Raw genomic sequence first — 19,459 nt, 5'->3', positions numbered from 1 at the left:
TCTAGGGGTGACCTTGAATGCAATAAGGCACTCCCGCCACCTAATGGTCGCTATGCAGAACTACAGCTCCGGATACGGAGCTGGACTGGGAGAAGCTGGGCCAAAGTCGTTGGTTCATTCAGGGGACTGACTTGGTAGCAGTCTGTGAGCCAAGCACTGTACAAAACAGGTGTGGCCTCTGCCCTTACCCATCGGACACTCTCACTGGGAAGCCGACAAATGTGCATATAATGCCACCTGGGTGGGACAGAGGCATTGAAGGTACCCAAGCAGGGTAAGCAGGGAGGTAGATGTGATTACAAGGGCCCGTTCGAGAAGCTGCGCTGTGAGCAAAAACCTGAAGAGAGTGGGGACAGAGCCGTGGTGTCCCAGGCAGCGGTTCTAAACTCTGGAGGACCACGAGAAGCCCCTGGGGAGATGTGAAACAAACCCATGATGCCCAGGTGCCATCTCAGCCCTAAAGAATGACATCGGTCTCTCTAGGGCTTGGGCAGTTGTCCTTTGGTGAAGCTCCTCACGGGCAGCCAGAACTGAGAGCTACTGACCTGGTTGGAAGAACATCCCAGGTAGAAGGCAGAGCAAATGTAAAAAGGCCCCAGGCAGGGACCGGGCATCTTTCCAGAAGAGACGGCGGACCAGTGAAGCCAGAATGGAGGGCTTCGGGTGGGGGTGGGGCTGAGAGCTCAGAGGGAGAAAGGCCTGGGTTAAGGTGGCATGTGAGATGGGTGTATCTAGATTGGCTAAGCCTAGGCTCCACTGGGTGTATCTGATTGACTGAGTCTTAAGTACCTGGATGTATTTGATTGGCTGATTGACTAAATCTAAGTATCTGGGTATATTTGATTGGCTGAACCTGGGTACCATCTGGGTCTGATTGGTTGAGCGTAGGTCACATGCGTACATTCTCACTGCAGGCTAGAGGGAGGCTAGAAATGTGAGATTCTGCCTGTTTCTGATACAGACTCCCAAGGTGGGAAATCATCCAAACAAAAGAGTTGACAGAGACCTTGACCGCACCCACTGCAGAACTGTCCAGAGTTTCTGTCAGTCAGGTCAGATGTAGAGAGCAGCGTTCACCCAGCCAGTTAGAGCAGAAGCGTGTACTCTGTACTGGGTCAATTTGGTGAGGCTGGAACTACGTTGCCCAGAATCCCTTTCCTTGAGTGGTTCTGAGTTAAAATTGACCAAAAGAGCAACTTGTGTAAGATTTTTGAAGGTGGAAAGGAAACAGCCTCTTCTCTAGCAAGGCCACTGTGGCCAGACGTGGTGACAGACGGGCCTGCAGGCTCCACCCGGTCCTCGCTGTCCTTTGTGCTGTATCCAGGTAGCCTTGACCCCTGGACATCAGCGTTTAGCTCACCTGTGGGTGCTTGGCTGCAGAGGCAATGGTTCCAAATCGATTTCTCACAGTGCCCCTTTGCAGACTCACTCGGGTGGCTGGACAGGCCTCACCGCTTCTCAGGCTGCCTGGTTGTTGACTCCCAATGCCCATTTCCCGACCCTGACCTCCCCAGCTCCTTCCACCACTGTATAAGGTCCAGGTCCCATCATAAATTATTTACCCCAAACTCCTGGGCAGATCTGGCTGCTTCCCTCATTGGATCTGATTGACTTGTTAGGAGTGTTTACAGAATCACAAGGAAGACCAAGGAAGCCACGTGGCAGGGCTGTCAACAGTGTGGGCTGGGGCTGGGGCTGGGGGTGGGGCCGCTCTCGCAGGATCCTGAAGCATCAATGCTGACTCCATAGGCAGATGCATCAGCTTCTGGCGCTGCCCTGCACCAGCTCGGCTCTGGTCACACCTGCAGGCTGGTTGCCCTGTGCACAGCCAGCCACCTTTCTCCCCTCTTAGCTCAGTACCTAATATAGCCTCTGGGCATGCAGCTGATGGGCGGGCCCTTAATTGCTCCCCACCTTGGCTGTAAGGGAGTCTTGGGAAGAGTGTGTCTCCCCGAACAGGCACTGCTCATTACTGGGATTTCTGAGTGGCCTCAACAAGCCGATTTACCACTGAAACCTGGGTAGGGCCTGAAGAAGCTGTGGGAATCCCTTCAGGGTAGCTCAGGTGGCTGCGGGGTCACACTGCCCTCTGGTGGTCCATGGCGAGCACAGCTCTCTGCCTGCGCTGAGCTGGCTTCTCAACTCAGACTCTTCTTTACTCAGAACAAACTGCCGCAGGTCCACGCAGCCACCTGGAGGTGACTCAAAAGCATTGCGAGTGAACGGCTCCAGGCATGGCGGGGAGCATTCTGTCTGGGCCTGTGTATATGAAATAGATCAGGCCAGACTGGTGACAGAAATCCGGATTGGGGCGGCTGTGGGCAGAGGCTGGGAAGGGCCAAGAGGGAGCTTTGTGTGTGTGGGGGAGTGGCCCAAAAATGTCTTCTGTCTTCCTTGGTGTAACCACAGCTAAAAATACATCAAGATGCATATTTGTGCTTTTTGCAATAAACTGTGTGTAGTTTACAAAATAAAGCTAGAAAAATCTCAAGTTCATGGGGAATCTCGTGACTGGAGCTCCTGCCTTGACCCTTCCCACTCTGAGTCATTCCCCCCACAGTGGCCAGGTGGGTTTTTAAAATGTCAATCACGTCAGGCTGATCTCCTGCTTAAAACTCTCTGGTGTCTCTTTGTTGGATTCAGAATAAAATCCCCACTCCAATAAAGTCCAAACTCCGTGACTGAGAGGGTCCAGCCAGACCTGGCCCGGCCCCCTTTCTTTCCCTCTTGCTCACCAGGAAACTTGGTACCTCCCGCGCCTTTCTCTGGCTTTTCTCATCATCCGGGTCTGACCTTGGCTGTCACCTCCTCAGAGGCCCTGGCGCTGTCCCAGTCACCTGGCAGTGCACCCTTCCCCCACCTGTGGGTCTCCATCCCACTGCAGCCAGTGACAGAACAGCGGCCGCATGTTCTGAAAGTCAGTGTTGGCCAGCAAGCCCCGCCACCACCACCCCTGGGACAAGCACGGTGACTTGATGGGCCAGAATGTCTCAGTGGGTGGATGCTGTGGTTTCTTCCAAAGGGACCCTTTCAGGACCCCTTTCAACTGGTCTTTTTGATGTTGGCTGACTTCAGCCTCCAAGATCTCCCTTCGCCTCCCCGCTGAGGGTCACACAGCTGTCTCTCCTCCTGACCTCAGGGCAGTTCCCAGGAGGGGACCTGGGGGGACCCGGACAGGAGAGCCAGCCTGTGCCCAGCGTTTTGGGGGACAAGGCTGTGTGTGCTGGTTTTCCGCTCTGGCCGGCCACCCTCTCCGCCTTTCTTCTCCTGGGACCAGGCTGGTGGGTGAGGGAGTCTGGGTCTCACAGTTGATCTGCCTCTTTCCGGCAGTTTCCCTGCGCAGGAACCTCTGCTCCACGGGGTGGGACGATGGCCTCAGTCTGCCTGCTCCCACACATCGAGGAGAGCGCCAGGTCAGGGGCTGGCCCTGCCTGACCTGGTGGGGTGGATCAGTGGCTGTGGCACCACCACTGCGAACCTGTCAGGACTTTGCCTGCTGTCCCTGGCCCACACTGCTGTCACCACCAGGCCCTGCTTGGCCAACAGTGGCTCGGCAGGGCCAGGTTTCCTGGGAGGGGGCAAGAAGGAGGTCGCCTGCTTCGCAGAACTGGCTTCCTCTGCACCAGCACCGCGAGGCCCATGGGGAAAGGGCTAGTGCTGTCAACTGGGGGGAACTGTGGCTGGAACAAGCTCCACCTACCATCCAACATCTGTCCACTCGCTCACCCACTCACTCAGCCATCTCTCCAAAACTGCACAATCAGCCACCCACCCACCCACCCATCTCATCACACAGACACTGGGTCATTGACTCAGTCATCTGTCCAGTCATCCGTCCACCCATAATCCCCTGTATAAAACCATCTACCCGGTCATCCCGACATAGTTATCCACCATTTACCCATCCACCCCCCATGACCAAGCTGGCCATTTACCTTCCAGTTCTCCACCATCCAGTCACCTAACCACCCACCCACCCATTTAACCACACATTCATCCATCTGTCCCAGTGTCCATCTGACTACGATTCCGATTATACGTCTACCCTTCCTCTCATAAGTAACAGGATTCCAACTTGTCTTGGCATCCGCTCTGTGGACTGATTCTCAACACGTGGCTCTGTGCTTGATTCTGGGGGTACAGAGGTGAACCCGACAGAACCTGCCCCCACAGAGCTCAGAGTCCAGCAACTCTCTTGACCTTGGCAGTGGTTCTGTAGCTCTTAGAGATCCCAGCCCTGAGACTCCAGTTGCAGACTTATCTCCCATCTCCACTGATGTGGCTGCTCCAGCCAACGGTTATCCCTGAATTTCACCAATGTGGAGAGAGTAGGGAGTCTATGCTTGTATGTAGCATCTAATCAGATGGATCCAAGCTCTGCTTGGAACTCTATGAGCAGCAGAAACACTCAGGATGTCCTCAGAAGTTCTCCCAATGTCACCCCCCCCCCATTGTTTGGGTCCTTGGCTCATCCACTGGAAAATAAAAAGTCTTTTCATTGGGATGGAAATGGTTTGCATTTTTCAGCCCAACCCTCATTTCCCCCAGTGCTTTTACTATTGATTATTCCTTTGGGGGACAAGCTCTCCCCAGCTTTATGTTCAGGAGGGATCAAACCCCAAATCCGGCTCCATGGAGCCCGTGACTCGGGTGTGGCCAGGGAGACACATTCCTGGGGTTTTGTCAGATCCCCTGGGCAGGAAGTGCTCTCTTTTGGCCGGTGGGATTTTGCTAAGAGGTTCTCAGAGCAGCCTTTGCACACAGGGAAGAACCTGCAGGGGAAGTAGGGCCCCACAGGAGAAAAATCACTCGATCACCTGGATCCAGCTATGCCTGAAGACGGATATCTTGAGTTTCTTTATATATATATATATATTGGCTTAAGCAAGTTTGAGTTGGATTTTATTCCTTTGCAACTGAAAAGGTTCTGGAAAGACCAACAGATTCAGAAGTTGAAAGTTCAGTAATGAAGTAGCGACACCTGACCCACTTCCAAATGTAAACGTGGTTTTATTTAATGCCTTTTCTCCGTCGCAAAGTACCACCTCCTCCCCACAATCCCCTCATTCTACAAAACAAGATGGCAGCATAAGGCACGTGCACTTGTCCACATGACGTCAGGTCAGGTTCTTAAACACAGGAATAAGCAGGGGTCTTCCCACTGCCCTGAGTCGCCTCCCTCGGCGATTGCTCAGAGATGATCGTCCCCCGAAAACACAGCCTGGAGCGGAGAGCTGCGGCCAGAACTGCGCACCGCTCCACATGCCATTTGGAAACAAAACCAGACCAGGGACTGAGAAAACCAGCAACACAGGTGTGAGAGCATATAATACCGGAGTAATGGGATTAGTCCATAAATTAAGACGAGAAAAAAACCGAGCCTGGCCCCGCCACACCACCAGCCCCCCCCAGGTCAGCCCCTCCTTCCTTTTGTTCCGAGAGACTCGTAGAAAAGTCTGGACTCCGTGTCAACCATTGTCCCCAAAGTTAAATATTCCGCAGCCACCGCTGGGCACTCTGCTTCCTGGGACCCGCGTCTAGACTGAAAGGACATCTATGGAGATGGTCACCGGACTCGTCCTCCTGGCTGCAGGGACCCCGGCCAGTGTCCAGCATCTGGTGGGAGGCGAGGGGCCTGGGTGGGGGACGCACCTTGGAGGGCGGGCGGTGGCTCCGTGGGTTCTGCTATAAATACTCCAGCTCCAGGGCGTGCCTCAGCGCCTCCAGGTCCGCGTGGCAGGATATCCGCCAGAAGGGCATGTTGTGCTGCAACACAGAGCGCCAGGCTCACAGTCACACCCCCGCCCCGCGCCCCCGGGTGCCGCCCTCCTGCGTAGTTAGAGCCGCACGAGACGCCGACGCGCGTCAGCAGAGCGTGCCGGCTGTTTCCAAACCCGGAGGCACGTCACGCTGTGTGCCGTCATTGGAGCCACAGATAAGCTGTAGCCGAGACGCAAACGGGTTAATTTCACCTCATGGTAAGTGCTGCGAAGGAAATGGAAGGACGGAGAGAGGCGCTGCTGGGAGGGTGTCTGTTCTTTGCTACCTTGGTCAGGGAGGGCCTCTCTGGGGAGTTGTGGGGACATTTAAGCAGGCCCCAGAGGAGGAGGAACCATGCAAACATGTACGAGGAGGGCGAGGCAGAAGATCGCCAAGTGCAAAGCCCTGGGGAGGGGTCGAACTTGGACTGTCGTGGTCCCTGCTGCATTGCATGACTCCTGGCACATAGTAGGTGCTCCAGAAATATTCATGATAGGAAGGGAAAGAGGAAGGAGGGAGGATGAGAGGGAAGGTGAGTTTGTCAAGGGAAGTCCTCAACAAACATGTCTTTCTCTTTCTTTATTTTTACTATAGATTGGGCCTGCCAGGTTCCGGCAGAACCAGCCTTTGACATAGAGAATGTTTCCTTTTGCTCGGGGAGAGCAGATGACTGTCCATCGTGGGCAAGCCATTTCTTTAATGGCTTCCAGGGACCCTGCGGCCCCCGCCCTCTCCTCAGCTGGGCCAAGCCTTCCTTTCTCTGCAAGGGGTGGGTTCTGGTTGCCCCCCGACCAATCCTGTGCCCCTTGAAAGAGTGTAATTCCCTTTTCCAGGAGGAAATGAGCAAAGCAGGGACGGAAGGCCTGGGCTGCCCGGTCCTGGGCCTGAGGGCTCCGGGCTGCAGGTGGATTTATCACGTGTGGAGAGGCGGAGACAAATGACACGTTAAAATGGTGATATTAACAACACTGTCAGCCACGGCCGTCGGAGCCCCTTGTCCTCTCGCCATATTTCACGCTGCGCAGGTGTCTGGGGCCTGGGTTAACGACTCCCATCCATCAGGCCAGGAGGGCTGCCAGCACTCAGCATGTCTCCCTAATGGGCTGGGCCGCTGCTTCAGACGCAGGAGAGGACTGGAGGGGAGTCGGATTATGGGGGGTGTGTGCCCTAGCCTCCTGTGGCAGACTCCGCTGTCACCCGACCAGCTCAGGGGTGCAGACTGACAGTGTCTGAAACTCCTGAGTCCGTCTCCTTCCCGCCAGGTGTTTGGAGTGAAGCAGTCCATTTGCATGTACCAGCTGTGTGGCCTTAAGTCAATCAATGAACCTATCTGAGCCCCCCAGTCTGTCGTCTGTAAAATGACACCCACTTTGCAGGGGGATTCGGAGGACTGGCCAAGACAATGACGGTGGTCATAGAGCAGCGGTTACAGGCACGAGTGGGAGTGGTTTGCCCTCGATTTCTCTAATGCAGTCGGTAACACTGAGCTTCTGGACAGTTATATATCACACCTTGCCTTCATGTGTCCTTCCAGGATCACAAAGGGGTCATTTTAAAGCCTCTGCGGCCTCTCCAACTGGGGAGAAGGTGGGCACGCGGCAGTGACGGTGCCAGGGGCGTCCCTGCCCTTCTCCCGGTAGGAACTGGAGGCAGGTGCCGGCTGCTCGGGGCCACAGGTCTGAGCTGCTGACTGATCCAGCTTCACTCGAAGCACAGCTCAGTGTAATGGCTGCCATCTGCTGACGGCAGGGCTCTCTTCTGTATTTGAACTTGAAAGAGTGGGGAGGGGCTGTAGACGTGCCCTGGAGCCCTGGAAGTGGGCTTCAAGCAGGCTTCCCACACAGAACTGTGCTCTGGACCTGCCATGGTGTTTCTGGAGCTTCGGCTGTTCACAGGATAATTCATGTGGTTCATGCCACTATTCCGGCCATGTCTTGTGTATTTATTTAATACTTTTCCCTCGAAAACAATTCATTGGTAAAAGTGAAAGCAATTGGCTTTAAGAGGAGGTGCTCCCCAAGGGCCCCGGGCATAACCTCACCTCCCGCCGCTGCCCAGCGGCCTGGCCCACCTCCGTGGCCGTGATGGCTCCCTGCAGGAAGCGCTAGCCTTCAGACCTCTGAACTTCCCAGTCCCTCTGTTTTAATGCCCTCACGCTGATCTCTACCTGGCTCACTTCCCTTCCTCCTCCCGTCTTTCCTCAGAAGCCACCTGGCAGGGAGGCCTGCCTGGATCATTACCTGTACTTGCAACTTACCTCCCCCCACCGCCCAGAGTCCCTCTGTTCGTGTTTTCTGCTTTACTTTCCCCCAAAGCTCGGCTCACCACCTGACACGCATGTTACACTTGGCTGTTGACTGCCTGTCCCAGCCTGTGAGCTGAGTGAAGGGTGAGAGCCCTGTCGGCTGGCACACAGTAGGTGCTCAGCTAATGGAGCCTACACCCTAGCGGGAGGACTTGTGATTAAGCTACCAATTATGCAGGTATTCCTTTCATGACAAGAGGGGACAATGGAAAGAATGAAGACAGCTCAGGGAAGGAGTTGCAGGCAGGCCAAATGTGGCTGGAAGGGCAGAGCGGAGCCCGGAGGGATGAGTCCAGCCGGCGGGCGGTGGGTGGAGGGAGGAGCCTTCCAGGTGGGTGGAACAGCACATGCAAAGCCTCCTAAACTCCCCTCTCCCAGCACCCTAGGGGCTTTCTCTCTTCTTATAGGTTTCATCCTCCGAGACCATAAACATGTTTGCATTTCCTTGCAATGTGTTACCAGGGAGGGAAGGAGGAAATCAGGTCCCCCAAATTAAGCTGTGACATTAAGGATCCACTTCCCAGGCCTCTGGGTGGGGTGGTGGTGGGGGGCAGGCTTCCTGGGATGCTGTTGACAGGCCCAGACCCCGGGTTTGGGCAGCTGTTCCTCTTCTGAGAACAGAGCCGTGGCCACCAGAACCCCTGTCCTTCTCCTCATGGGCCTGAGATCACAAACGCAGGACTTTCTTTCTCATTAGCTTAATGCTGTCTTTATTAACTGGGACGGGTTCCTGGAACATATGATCAGTAGGTATTAAATAAAACACGCACACGTGCACCTACCCCCCGACCGGCCTGCCCTCCGGGATCTCTGGGCTCCCAAGCAGTTGTCCCAGAAACAATCCAGGGCTCCCAGGGGTGGCAGCCAAAGGCACAGAGCGGGATTTGCAGAAGGAAATTACTCGGGATGCTTTTGCGGTGTGCACATGGGCCTGGGCCGGCCAGCAAAGAGCCTGGGGAGGGGACCCAGCTGGCCCTGGGGGGCGGGGGAGTCTGTGCACAGAGCCCTCGAAACTACAGCAGGGCTAAGGGGAGCAGGAAGAGCAGCTGAGAGGTGGGAGAAGTACCTTTTTTGCTCCCTGCTCCTCTTCCACCCCATCGCCAATCACGATGTAGACGGCCTTCCTGCCGAACCGCTGCATGATCCTCTCGAAGCAGCTCTCCTTCCCTGCACACCCGGAAGTGGAGGATGGGGAGGAGGGAGAGGAGGGGGAGGAGGGAGAGGAGGGGGAGGAAGGGGAGGACCAGGAGGATGGAGAGGAAGGAGAGAGGCTCGGTGAGGACAGAGCGTGGTGAACGTTTGCCAGTTGAGCGTTTGCTGTGGGTGGCCATCCTCTTAAGGGCTGGGGGTTAATCATTTCTGCCTCCAGCAAACTCTTGAGGTGGGCACTGCTGTCATCCCCCCACCCCCTGTGACGGGTGACACCGCAGAGGCGCAGGGCAGTGAAGTGGCCTGCCGGCCTGCCTAGGGGGTCACAGTGGAAGAGGCGGGCTCCGGAGTCTGCACCGCTGTCTGGGTCAGAGGGATGGACCCATTTTCCAGAGGGGATCACGAGGCTCTGAGTGGCGACACAATCTGCCCAGGATCCCAGAGTAAGGATGCAGAGGAGCAGACACCCATTTGTGACCGCCTCTCCTTGTCACCTTCTCCCCAGTGTCTGGGCAGCAGTGCAGATCCAGGTGCATGGAATTCAGACCTTAGTTCATCCTGATCGGCTCAACAAGTTTGGTAACCGTAACAACAGCACTAATAATAGTATCGGTCACCACCATGGACTTCTCCGCTACATCCCAGGCTCTGCTAAGTGCCTCCCCGGCAGCAGGGCTTCTCAGCCTTGGTTGTGGCCTGTGGGCCTGGACACTTCTTTGCCTGGGGGGGGCGGCATCCCTGGTCTTTCCCCCCTGGATGCCAGTAGCAGCTCTTCCACTTGTGAAGATGAAAAATGTCCCCAGATGTTCCCAGGTGTCCTCTAGGAGGCAAACCGCCCCTGCCCTGCCACCTGCTGGGACCACCGACTCCCATTAATTCACTGAACTACCATTGCAATCCTTAGGAAATCGGAACCAACACAATCCCATTTCAGAGATAAGCAGACTGAGGCTCAGGGTTGGTGAAGTGACTTGAAGGTGAGGAGAGCAGGAGGAGGAACGATAATAATCACAAAACAGCTCCCACTGCTGAGGGCTAGCGCTCTGCTGAGAACTCCTCTGTGTTTTATACGCACTATTAAACGTATGTGCTTGGCGGTGCGTGAGCATCCATTTTACAGACCGGGAGGCTGAGGCAGAGAGACCCCAGGGACAGGATTCGAACCCAGACTGCCTGCCTCAAGCGCTGGAGCTCTGATCTCCTCTGTTACACCGCTCTCGTGGGAATCAGCTCTGGGGCAGGCCACTCCTCCCTCTGGGCCTCTTTCCTCCTCTGCGGGAGCAGAGGCTGGGGCAAGGCAGCTGATTGCAACTGTCTTCTGAGTTATCAGAATCACACGCCCTTGGCCTCTGACACACCAGTACAGTGCGGCCTACTGGAGGAGGCGGAGCCTGTTTCCCACCCCACTGGTGCTGGGTTGGCCATGTGACTTGCTTTGACCAATGGCATGGTTAGGACCTGCCATGAGAAATGGGTACAGGTGGTTTGGCTTGGCCTCCTTCATACCCGTCACCTGGCATGAGAAAAATGTGGCCCTGAATGGCCGCTGGTCCCACAGCGAGGAGGCAAGCGGAGCAGACAGGACCCTGGGGTCGAGCCCAGCAGAGCCACAGCTGACTCATGGACCCTCTGGGCCCATGTCATGAGACATAAAAATGGTGGGGATGCTTGTTACGCAGCGCTATCATAGCAGAACCTGACTTGAAAACATTATGGTTTTTCAGTTTAACCAGGGAGCTGGTGACCACATTCCATCCTATCTCCACGCCCACGGCTTCTCGTTTGGGGATCTTCAGGCGCCCCAAGTGGGGAAAAAAGAGCCACACCACCACTTCCCCGGTGGCACTTGGCTCTGCAACACAGGGGTCCTGCTCCAGAATCTCTAATGGTATCTGGGCCCTGACTCTCCAGGGTTTTAGCATCTATGTAAGGCTCAGATGTGGAATTTTAGTAAAGGCAAAAACTGCTCGAAAATGCTTCTGCAGTACCCTAAGTTGGTTTTTGCTCCAGAAAAAAACAAGGGTAAAAAAATTCTAATTACAAACATCTTAGCCAGATTTTTGTGTTATTTATATTGTATTTACTTTTTTTTTTGTGCTATAAGAATTAAAAACCCAGTTGCCTCCACATAAAAAAAAACCCCCAAACAAACCAGTATGTTACTAATTTCCTTATCTCACCAGTTACTAAATTCTCTTATCTCATCAAAGCTCTGAGCCTAAAGCTCATCCTCTTTGCTAATAAGGGAGGTGACAGAGTCAGGGAGGCCGGAAAGGAAAGCCGGATAGCACTGAATAGAGACTCTGTCCTGGGAAGAGAATTAAAAAAACAATACTGTTCTCTCTATGTGGTTCAAGGTTAAAGTTAAAACCCCTTTATGTACCAGGCTGTGGTGGAAACTGTTTTCCTCTTCTTTAGTGATAGAATTCCATGAGTTTTACCTGTGCTCGCAGTTGCTTAGCTATGGACTACATTTCCCAGCCTCCCTTGCAACTAGCTGTGGCCACAGGACTAAGGTGAGCAGAAGTAACTTGCACCCCTTCTGAGTCTTGGCTTTAAAACATTGGATGGGCATTACACCTTCCTCCTTTCCACCTTTCCATAAGCTGGAAAGCCGACGTGGCAGGACCCCAATTTGACCGTACATGAGGGTAAGCCCGTAGGAGACGGTGGAAAATAAAATGGGAGGAACCTGGGTTCCTGGGTGAGCTCAGGAACACCCCTCTGGTCCGTTGGCGTGGGAGAGAGAAATAAGCTTTGAATCCGATGTAAGCCCTTGCTTTTGGGCTGTTTGTTAGAGCGGGTCTGCAGTTACTGTAACTGTTGGAAAACTGCTCCTACCCAGTTTCCCTGGAAGCAGAACCGGAAGGAAGTGGGCAGTTGGGGATGATCTGGGGATCAGAGTCACGCCCTGGGATGACTTCTTGAACACTCCTAGTGCGGTCTTTCTCTGCCTTGCCTGCCACGCCCAGGATGGAATGCTCCCCCCAGCCCTTCGCTGCACCGCCGGAGCTCTGGGCGCCCCTTACCTGTCTTGGTTGCGCTGTAGATGTTCTCGATGGGAAACACGGAGCCCAGTCCGTACAGCAGGACTTTGGCCAGCGCAGGAATGAGTTGAGTGGTGGTGACCAGCACGTTGACACAGTTGGGCCTGAGGACAGAGGAGGCTGCAGAGTGGGGTCCCAGGGGACCCAAGGATAGGCTTCCTCACCCTGTGGCCTGAGCTGGGGTTTGGTGAGCATTCGGGCGGGGCTGGGAGGCTCTGGCTAAGGCCTCCTCAAGGAAGGACAGCCCAAGGGTGCTCAGCTGTCCTTTTAAGCCTGAAAGCTGAGATGGGTGTAACACTTTCTTATTTAAAGAGCAAACATTTATTGCAAGGGCCACACACTGGAACAACTGCTGGGGCCTCTGAATAATGGAGCTGAGTGACAGGGACCAAGCAGGACAACAGGGAGGCGGGCATGGGGTGCCCTGGAGGCACAAGGCAGCTCTGACATTTTGAGAGGACTGGGACGAGGGATTAGCTTCCCTAATCACACAGCAGCTCGGGGACTGCCACTCCGCCCCTACTCCTGGGCCGGATCACCGGACTTCTGACGCTAGTGCAGCGCGGTGATTTGTTGCCTGGCCCAGGTAACCTTATTTAAGAGCAAGAGGCAACTTACTGGGAGGCCTGGAGTGAAGCTGGGCCCTCCTCACCTCGCCTCACTAGGGATCCACTAGAGAGGGTTGGTGAGGTCCTATAAAGTGGTTTTCGGGTGGCGGCGCTGTGACTGCTGGGTGGACGGGATAAGATGGACTGGTGTATGAAGGTTTTTAGCTCTCTGGGGCCCTGATAAGTCACTGCAGCTTCATATTTGCTCAGCTGTGGCCCAAGGTGTCTGGTGCCTCGCACACCTCGGCTGGTCCGATGTCTGGAAAGTGTGCTGAGTGAGAATCTGGGGAGTCCCATTCCCCTGAGCGTGGAAATGGAGGGGCCAGCACCCCCGAATGGGAGAAAGTTTGGCGGCGCAAAGGCAACGAGGGCTCCCACTTACCGGGAGTTGATGAGGTTTAGTGCCTTCAGGGAGTGGGTCAGCCAGAGGTCGGTCAGGGCTTCCAGCTCAGCTCTGAGCTGCAGCCAGGTCTCTCTTTTGGGAGCTCCTATCAAGCCTGCAGACAGGGGAAATGGAGATGCGGTAGCTGTCATGTTAGGAAGGTCTGGGAGGGGCTAGGGTTCGGGGAGGGGAGCCTAGTTACCCTGAGGTTTCAAATCAGATGACATCCAAGGTCAACTTCGATTCAGTAATCTGACTCTTATTTTGGGATTGACTGAATGGTCAGTCAATCAGTCAAAGCCACTCATTGATTGGTGCATCTATCCACCCCCTCCATCCATCCCCCATCCATCCCCCATCCACCCATCCGTCCCACACAACACTCAGAAGGGCCTTCCGCATGGTCAGAGTTGTGGCAGGCACTGAACATACAGACATAAACATCCTGATCACAGAGCTTACTCTGTTACCGTGGAGACAAAAATTAATAAAATACAAAATAACAATGACTAGCATTCACTGAGTGCTTGCTATGTGCAGGACCCTGCTTTTAACATGACATGTCATTGTATTCACCGGACACCCTGGAGTGGACACTCTTTTTATCCCCTTTTCAACGGTGAGACATAAACAACAGGTCACATCAGGTCAGTCAGGTGAAGAAATGGGCTTTGTGACTTGCTCACAGCAGACAGGAAACGATGGTGACAGATCCGGCACCCAGGCCGCTGACCTCCAGAGCCCACTTCAGGTGTCTTTCAGCCTGACTGTCACCTCTCAGCCATTCGTGCCCTTAAGGTAAAGTTCAGACTCGATGGCCCATGACCTTGCCCTTGCTCATTGGCAATCTCATCTCCTGGCACTGCCCTGGTGTCCATTCCAGCCCTAGTGGCCTCCTCTTTGTCTCTTGAAACACCAAATGTGTTCCTGCCTCAGGACCTTTGCACGTCTCCTTCCCTAACCTGAACCACTCTTGGTGTCTTACCTCCCCCTTCTGGCCTTGCTATGTCCTTCAAGCTCATCATAAATGTCGTTTATTCTGGAAGGCCTGTCCCGGCCAGTGCCTTCCGTTTTATAGTCTGCCGACACACTGCACCTCTTCCTAGCATGTCTCACCACTGCCATTTAACGTGTCCCTGTGTGACTACGTCTCCGGTGTCTGCCTTGGCTGTTACACTGCAGGGACCAGGTTGGCCTTGTGCACTGCCGCGGGGGCAGCCCCTGGAGCAGGGCCTGGCACAGGGCTGCCGACGAGTCAGTGTTTGTGGAAGAAAGAATGGGGGCGTGGGGGCAGGGTGCTGCCTTGTGCCTGTGCTGCTCCGACACCGATGCCGTGGTCTCTGCACAGAAGACCCCAGCTGTGCAAACCCCTCCCCACGGCCCGCAGGCCCTGTGCCACCAGATGCTGCTGCCTCTCTCGGCCCGTGCTGTCCGACAGGCCCCTCACTCCAGCCGCACCGGCCTTTATCTTCCTGAAAAGCCCCCCGCTCCCCTGTTCTCAGGGCTTTTCATGTGTCCCTGGTGGTGGACACTGCTGTTGCCTTCCATTGCCCATGTTTCTCTTTAATAATTAATAGCATAGAACTATAAAAAACCTCATTAGTAACAAGAACCGTGATTTTTAGCTAAGTACATGGCCCCCGGGCTAAAAGGCTACACTTCTCAGGCTCCATCTCGGCCCTCACCAGGCTAGTTCTGGGGGCCAGGAACAGCTGAGGTGGGGGTGGGTGGGGGGAAGCAGCAGAGACCGCAAGAGGGACAGGGGACCGCCCACTGGCATCCCGCCAGCCCCGAGCTCCCTGACTGTTGACACATCAGGTAATTTCCCCTCGGTTTATGAGAAAGCAGAGCAGCCTGACCGGAGCCCTGGGCATTTCCTGGGGCTTAACCTGGATGGGGAGCAGATGGCCCCGGCTGGCTGACTCCCTCCAGCCCTGCCTCCTCCGCCCCGCACACCTGCTCCCCCTTTCTCTGTGTAGGGTGGGTGAGCAAGCAGGCCGCCCCGAAGCTCTCTGCCTCACTCCCGTAGTCCATAGACTTGGGTGCGAGAGGCCATGGAGTGTGACTAAGACATGGCGGGGGTTGGCATTGTGGGCAAGATGCTCCCTTATTCCTCAGCTTCCTCCCCTCGAAGCGACGGTGCTGAAACACCCACGCCTTCTTCCAGGGGGACACCACGAAGGTCGCTCTGAGTGAGCGATGTCTGTAACCCTGTCAGACTGGGGCCTGGCACAGAGGAGGTGCGACGTGAGTGCCAGTGGCCCTCCTCCATGGTCTCCCTTGGCCCGGGTGCAGCCGAGCCCCGGCCCACTCACCGCCAACATTGTTCTTGTAGGTGTTGTACGTCTCCTTGACGCGCCGGTAGCGGAAGGCCAGCTTCCTCATCCAGTCCACGCCGCCGTGGACGCCGGGGCCCAGGCACAGGTTGGCTCCTGGGGCTGAACCGTGGAAGCCATCGGTGGAGAAGTTGTACGTGCTGGGGAGGGGGAGAGACAGTGTTACTGTGGGGGGTGGGGGCTCTCCACCGGGAGACTCAGGCCCCATGGGACCGACCCCCAGGATGTGCAAGACAGCTGTGGGCGTGTGTGTTCCGGGAGGGGCGGGACCATGGCTTTTGTCAGCCTCCTGAAGCGTGGTGGCGTCTTTGGCTCTTGCCTAGTCGGTGCCCACTGTCCCTTCTCTTGGTGTGAAACAGAGTCCGTTTTCTTTTCTGGGGGGTCTGCCCGTGTCCGCCGTGTGCAGTGGCCACACGAGGGAAAGCCTTTCTCTCTTCCTTCGGAGTTTGTGGATGGAGTAGATTCCAAACGAGGCCTGGCTCTGGTTCATCTCGACAGCGGAGCCCGGAAGGAAACCTCCGTTGTCACTACTTTGGTCCCCAAATCCACCCGCTTTGTGGCCCCTCTCAGCCCCGCCTGCTGACCCTTTCTTTCCATTGTGTGCACACCTCTGTATCTTTTTTTTTTTTTTAAAGATTTTACAACCACACCTAAACCAAAAGCAAACTAAGAGGACAGCTAGATCAGGAGTGAACCATAGAAATGAAGATCACGTGGAGGATTAGCAACAGGGGAGTGGGAGGAGGAGAAGGGGGGAGAAGGTACAGAAAATAAGTAGCATAGAAGGTAGGTAGAAAATAGATAGGGGGGAGGGCAAGAATAGTAGGGGAAATGTAGAAGCTAAAGAACTTGAGACACATGGACATAAAATAAAGGGGGGGAATGGTGGGGGAGGGGTGTGCAGGGTAGAGGGGAACGGAGGGGGGAATAGAACAAATGTAATGGCATAATCAATTAAAAAATATAAATAAATTTTAAAAAGAAAAAAAGATTTTATTTTTAGAGAGAGGGGGAGGGAGAAAGAGAGAGACAGAAACATCAATGTTTGTGTGTTGCCTCTCACGTGGCCCCCACTGGGGAGCTGGCCTGCAACCCAGGCACGTGCCCTGACTGGGAATCGAACTGGCGACCTTTTGGTTCATAGTCCACACTCAATACGCTGAGCTACACCAGCCAGGGCAGAGCACCTCCATATCTTGCTATAGAAATTCCCTGTTTTAACTTTTTTATTTGTTGAATAATAGGCACTAGACAGAGAATAGGCATTCCCTGCATTAGACAGAGTCAATTGCTGGTGCTTTGCCGGTGCAGCCCTCAGTCCCACGAGAAGTCCCACGAGTGTGCGTGGAGACTGGGGATGCACCGAGGCAGGGCATCGCACAGGACGGACAAGGAGAGCGGCAGCTGGGAGCCAGAGGGGCAGTGGGGGTGAGTCCCCACCTACAGCGGCCAGAGTGTGTGCACAGAAACCCCAGCTCTGCCGAGAACACCCTTCTCTCTCCACCTACCGGAGGCCTTGCTGGGTTTGCAAAATCACGCGAGTATCACTTATGCTTTAAAATAGCAAGAAACACTGGAGTGTAACAAGGGCTGCGGGTACAGTGCGAGCAGACGCTTCTAAGGTAAACAGTAAAGTCTCTTCAGAGAGGAAAAGCCTGGAAGGAAACACGTCGTCTCTGCTCTCTTTTGGTCTCTTCAGCATCTCTGCAGAGTCGAGATTCGGCAGGCCCTCCCCAGGGTGCTCACGCAGTCGGCGCTGCGCATGCGCAGAACCTCATGGGCCGGCATCCAGCGCATCAGTCCCACCGGTGAGCTCCCTCGTTGATGTGCAGTGGCACCGATGTCCATGCAACACCGAGGAGAGATGCTACCGGAGCGATGGCAGGCAGGGCCTGGGATCAGTGCCCACGGGACGTCCCTGCTCCTGGAAGGGTATCTGGGGCTGGTTAGCCAAGGTCCTGGAGTGAAGCTGCCAGCAGCTGCCAGCAACGGGAGTGGTCCTAGTGGCAGCAGGAAACTTCAGCACAGCCCACTCGCCAGTGTCCTTGGAGGCTGTGACGCTGACCCAGGTTTTCCGGGGCAGCCAGGACTCGAGCTGCCCGCCGAAGCTTCTCCCAGGTTCCCTTCAGATTTACAACATGAACGCCATCCTTCTTTTGGTAGATGAACCGTTCCATTTGGAAGTCAAGGTTGGTGCCACCGAACTGGGTTCCTGCTGCAAGGAATTGCAGGGCCTCCTCTGTCATCTGCAGCACATCCAAGGCTCTGGACACTGCAGAAGTTTCCGGCAGGAACCCAGAACGCCACCATGTGGTCCTCTCCCAGTGGTACAAAAGGGCCAGATAATTTACTTGTGAAAACGAACACTGTGAACTCTGAGGACCTCTTGGGGAGCTGCCTGGATGTTTTGCCAAGAGATGGAGGGCAGAGAAGGGCGTCCATGAATCCTGCTGCCCCTACTTACCCGCTGTGTGAGGTTGGGCGGGCTACCTAGTCTCTCTGTGCCACCCACTCCCCAACTGAAAAATGGGGTGGATAATAGAAGATGCCGTGAACTAATCCACATAAAGCATCTGGAGCAGGGCGTAGCGTAAAGTGAGGGCCATACCAAGGTTGGTTTTTATTGTGAATTGAAGGAAAAAAACCAGGGGCATTGGATGCTTGGTGCCTAGTGCATGGTAGGTACTAGAGAAATACTTCTTGAATGAACAAGTGGGGAATTCACAATTCCAGGGAGAAAACACCCTTGCATCATGAATTCTTGAATCAAGCAGGCAAACAGCTCAACATGAGACAGGGTTCAAAGGAGCAAAGCCCTGTATTCCAAGCCATCCAGCTACAGGGGGAAGTTTAAAAAACAGACATCCCTAACCACCAAGATCGCTGATGCATGCATGGGAAAAAGAAAGAAAAAACCCCCAAACTGGAACTGTGGCTGCTCATGCCTTGAAAGGAAGAGGGGTTCCCAGTGATTACTTCATGGAAAGGACAGCTAACCTTGACCTCGGGGTTTACTTGCTCCATAAATTGAGACGTGCCCACTGGCACTGGAGCCTTGCTCCTTGCCAGTCTTGGTGGCAGAGGGATTTTCTGAAGGGCTAATTGAAATGAAGCAGCCGTCTTCTCACCTATGACCTCTAATCATGGAAGTTCCGGCTTTGAACAGACGTGCCGGGCTCGGGAACAGAGAGCGTGGTGTGTTTTCCTGGAGGGGCTGGAAGACACACCTCGGAAGCAAAGACCAAGTGCCAAGTTACAACTGGGCTCAGAGGCAAAACATTATTTAGTTTAATAATATTACTGATGGGCCTAGAGGCATTGAGTTGTGATAATTTGGGATCAGTACAAGTTATGGTTCTGTTTTTATAAAGTTTCCAAGAGGTGGAAAGGGGTAGGTTTGGAACATTCTAGCTACGTTCTTCTGAAAGCTGTCTCATTTTGAGTGTTTCGGAAACTGATTTCTAGAATTCATGTCCTAGGAGTGTTTTTCCCCAGAAACCAGACAGACCTACCACTTAATCATTCAAGAAATATTTTTTGAATATCAACCATATTAACTTTTATATTAAATAATATACATATGTGAATGAATGCAATTGAACCTTTGAAGAATGTATACCAAACTCTTATTGGTGGTATTCTGAGAGGCAAGGTCAGGAGCAGTTGAAGTTTTTATAATGTGCACGTATTACTTGAATAAGGAGGGAAAAACACATAAAGAGACAAACATAAGCAGGGTCATGGCGAATTTATAGGAATCTCAGCAGCAGTGACTTGGGATGAGGAAGAGGCTGCAGGGTGGCGGGTGTGGCTTCTGAGCTCGGAGAACCACGGGTCCCAGTTCCGGCTGCAGGCAGGTGGGTCTCATCCTG

The 19,459-nt window shown here is 54.3% G+C and overlaps 1 protein-coding gene across 2 annotated transcripts in view; it reads right to left on the bottom strand.

Moving 5' to 3' along the window:
- Window positions 1-4,987: 4,987 nt before the first annotated feature.
- Window positions 4,988-19,459, bottom strand: part of EYA2 (EYA transcriptional coactivator and phosphatase 2) — a 201,548-nt gene continuing 187,076 nt past the window's right edge. For both annotated transcript variants that reach the window (XM_037164709.2, XM_037164710.2), the window contains exons 12-16: window positions 15,567-15,727; window positions 13,252-13,366; window positions 12,244-12,365; window positions 9,132-9,232; window positions 4,988-5,766 (exon numbers count right to left, since the gene is read on the bottom strand). In XM_037164709.2, the coding sequence (XP_037020604.1) occupies window positions 5,686-5,766; window positions 9,132-9,232; window positions 12,244-12,365; window positions 13,252-13,366; window positions 15,567-15,727 (580 nt within the window). In that variant the 3' untranslated portion in view covers window positions 4,988-5,685. The remainder of the gene's footprint in view (window positions 5,767-9,131; window positions 9,233-12,243; window positions 12,366-13,251; window positions 13,367-15,566; window positions 15,728-19,459) is intronic.

This window comes from Artibeus jamaicensis, unplaced genomic scaffold (genome assembly GCF_021234435.1).
Source record: "Artibeus jamaicensis isolate MK-2021 breed Jamaican fruit bat unplaced genomic scaffold, CSHL_Jam_final contig_685, whole genome shotgun sequence".
In the NCBI taxonomy this organism is placed as follows: domain Eukaryota; kingdom Metazoa; phylum Chordata; class Mammalia; order Chiroptera; family Phyllostomidae; genus Artibeus; species Artibeus jamaicensis.
Note: the sequence above shows the minus strand (reverse complement) of the source record. Positions and strands in the feature narration are given on the sequence as shown.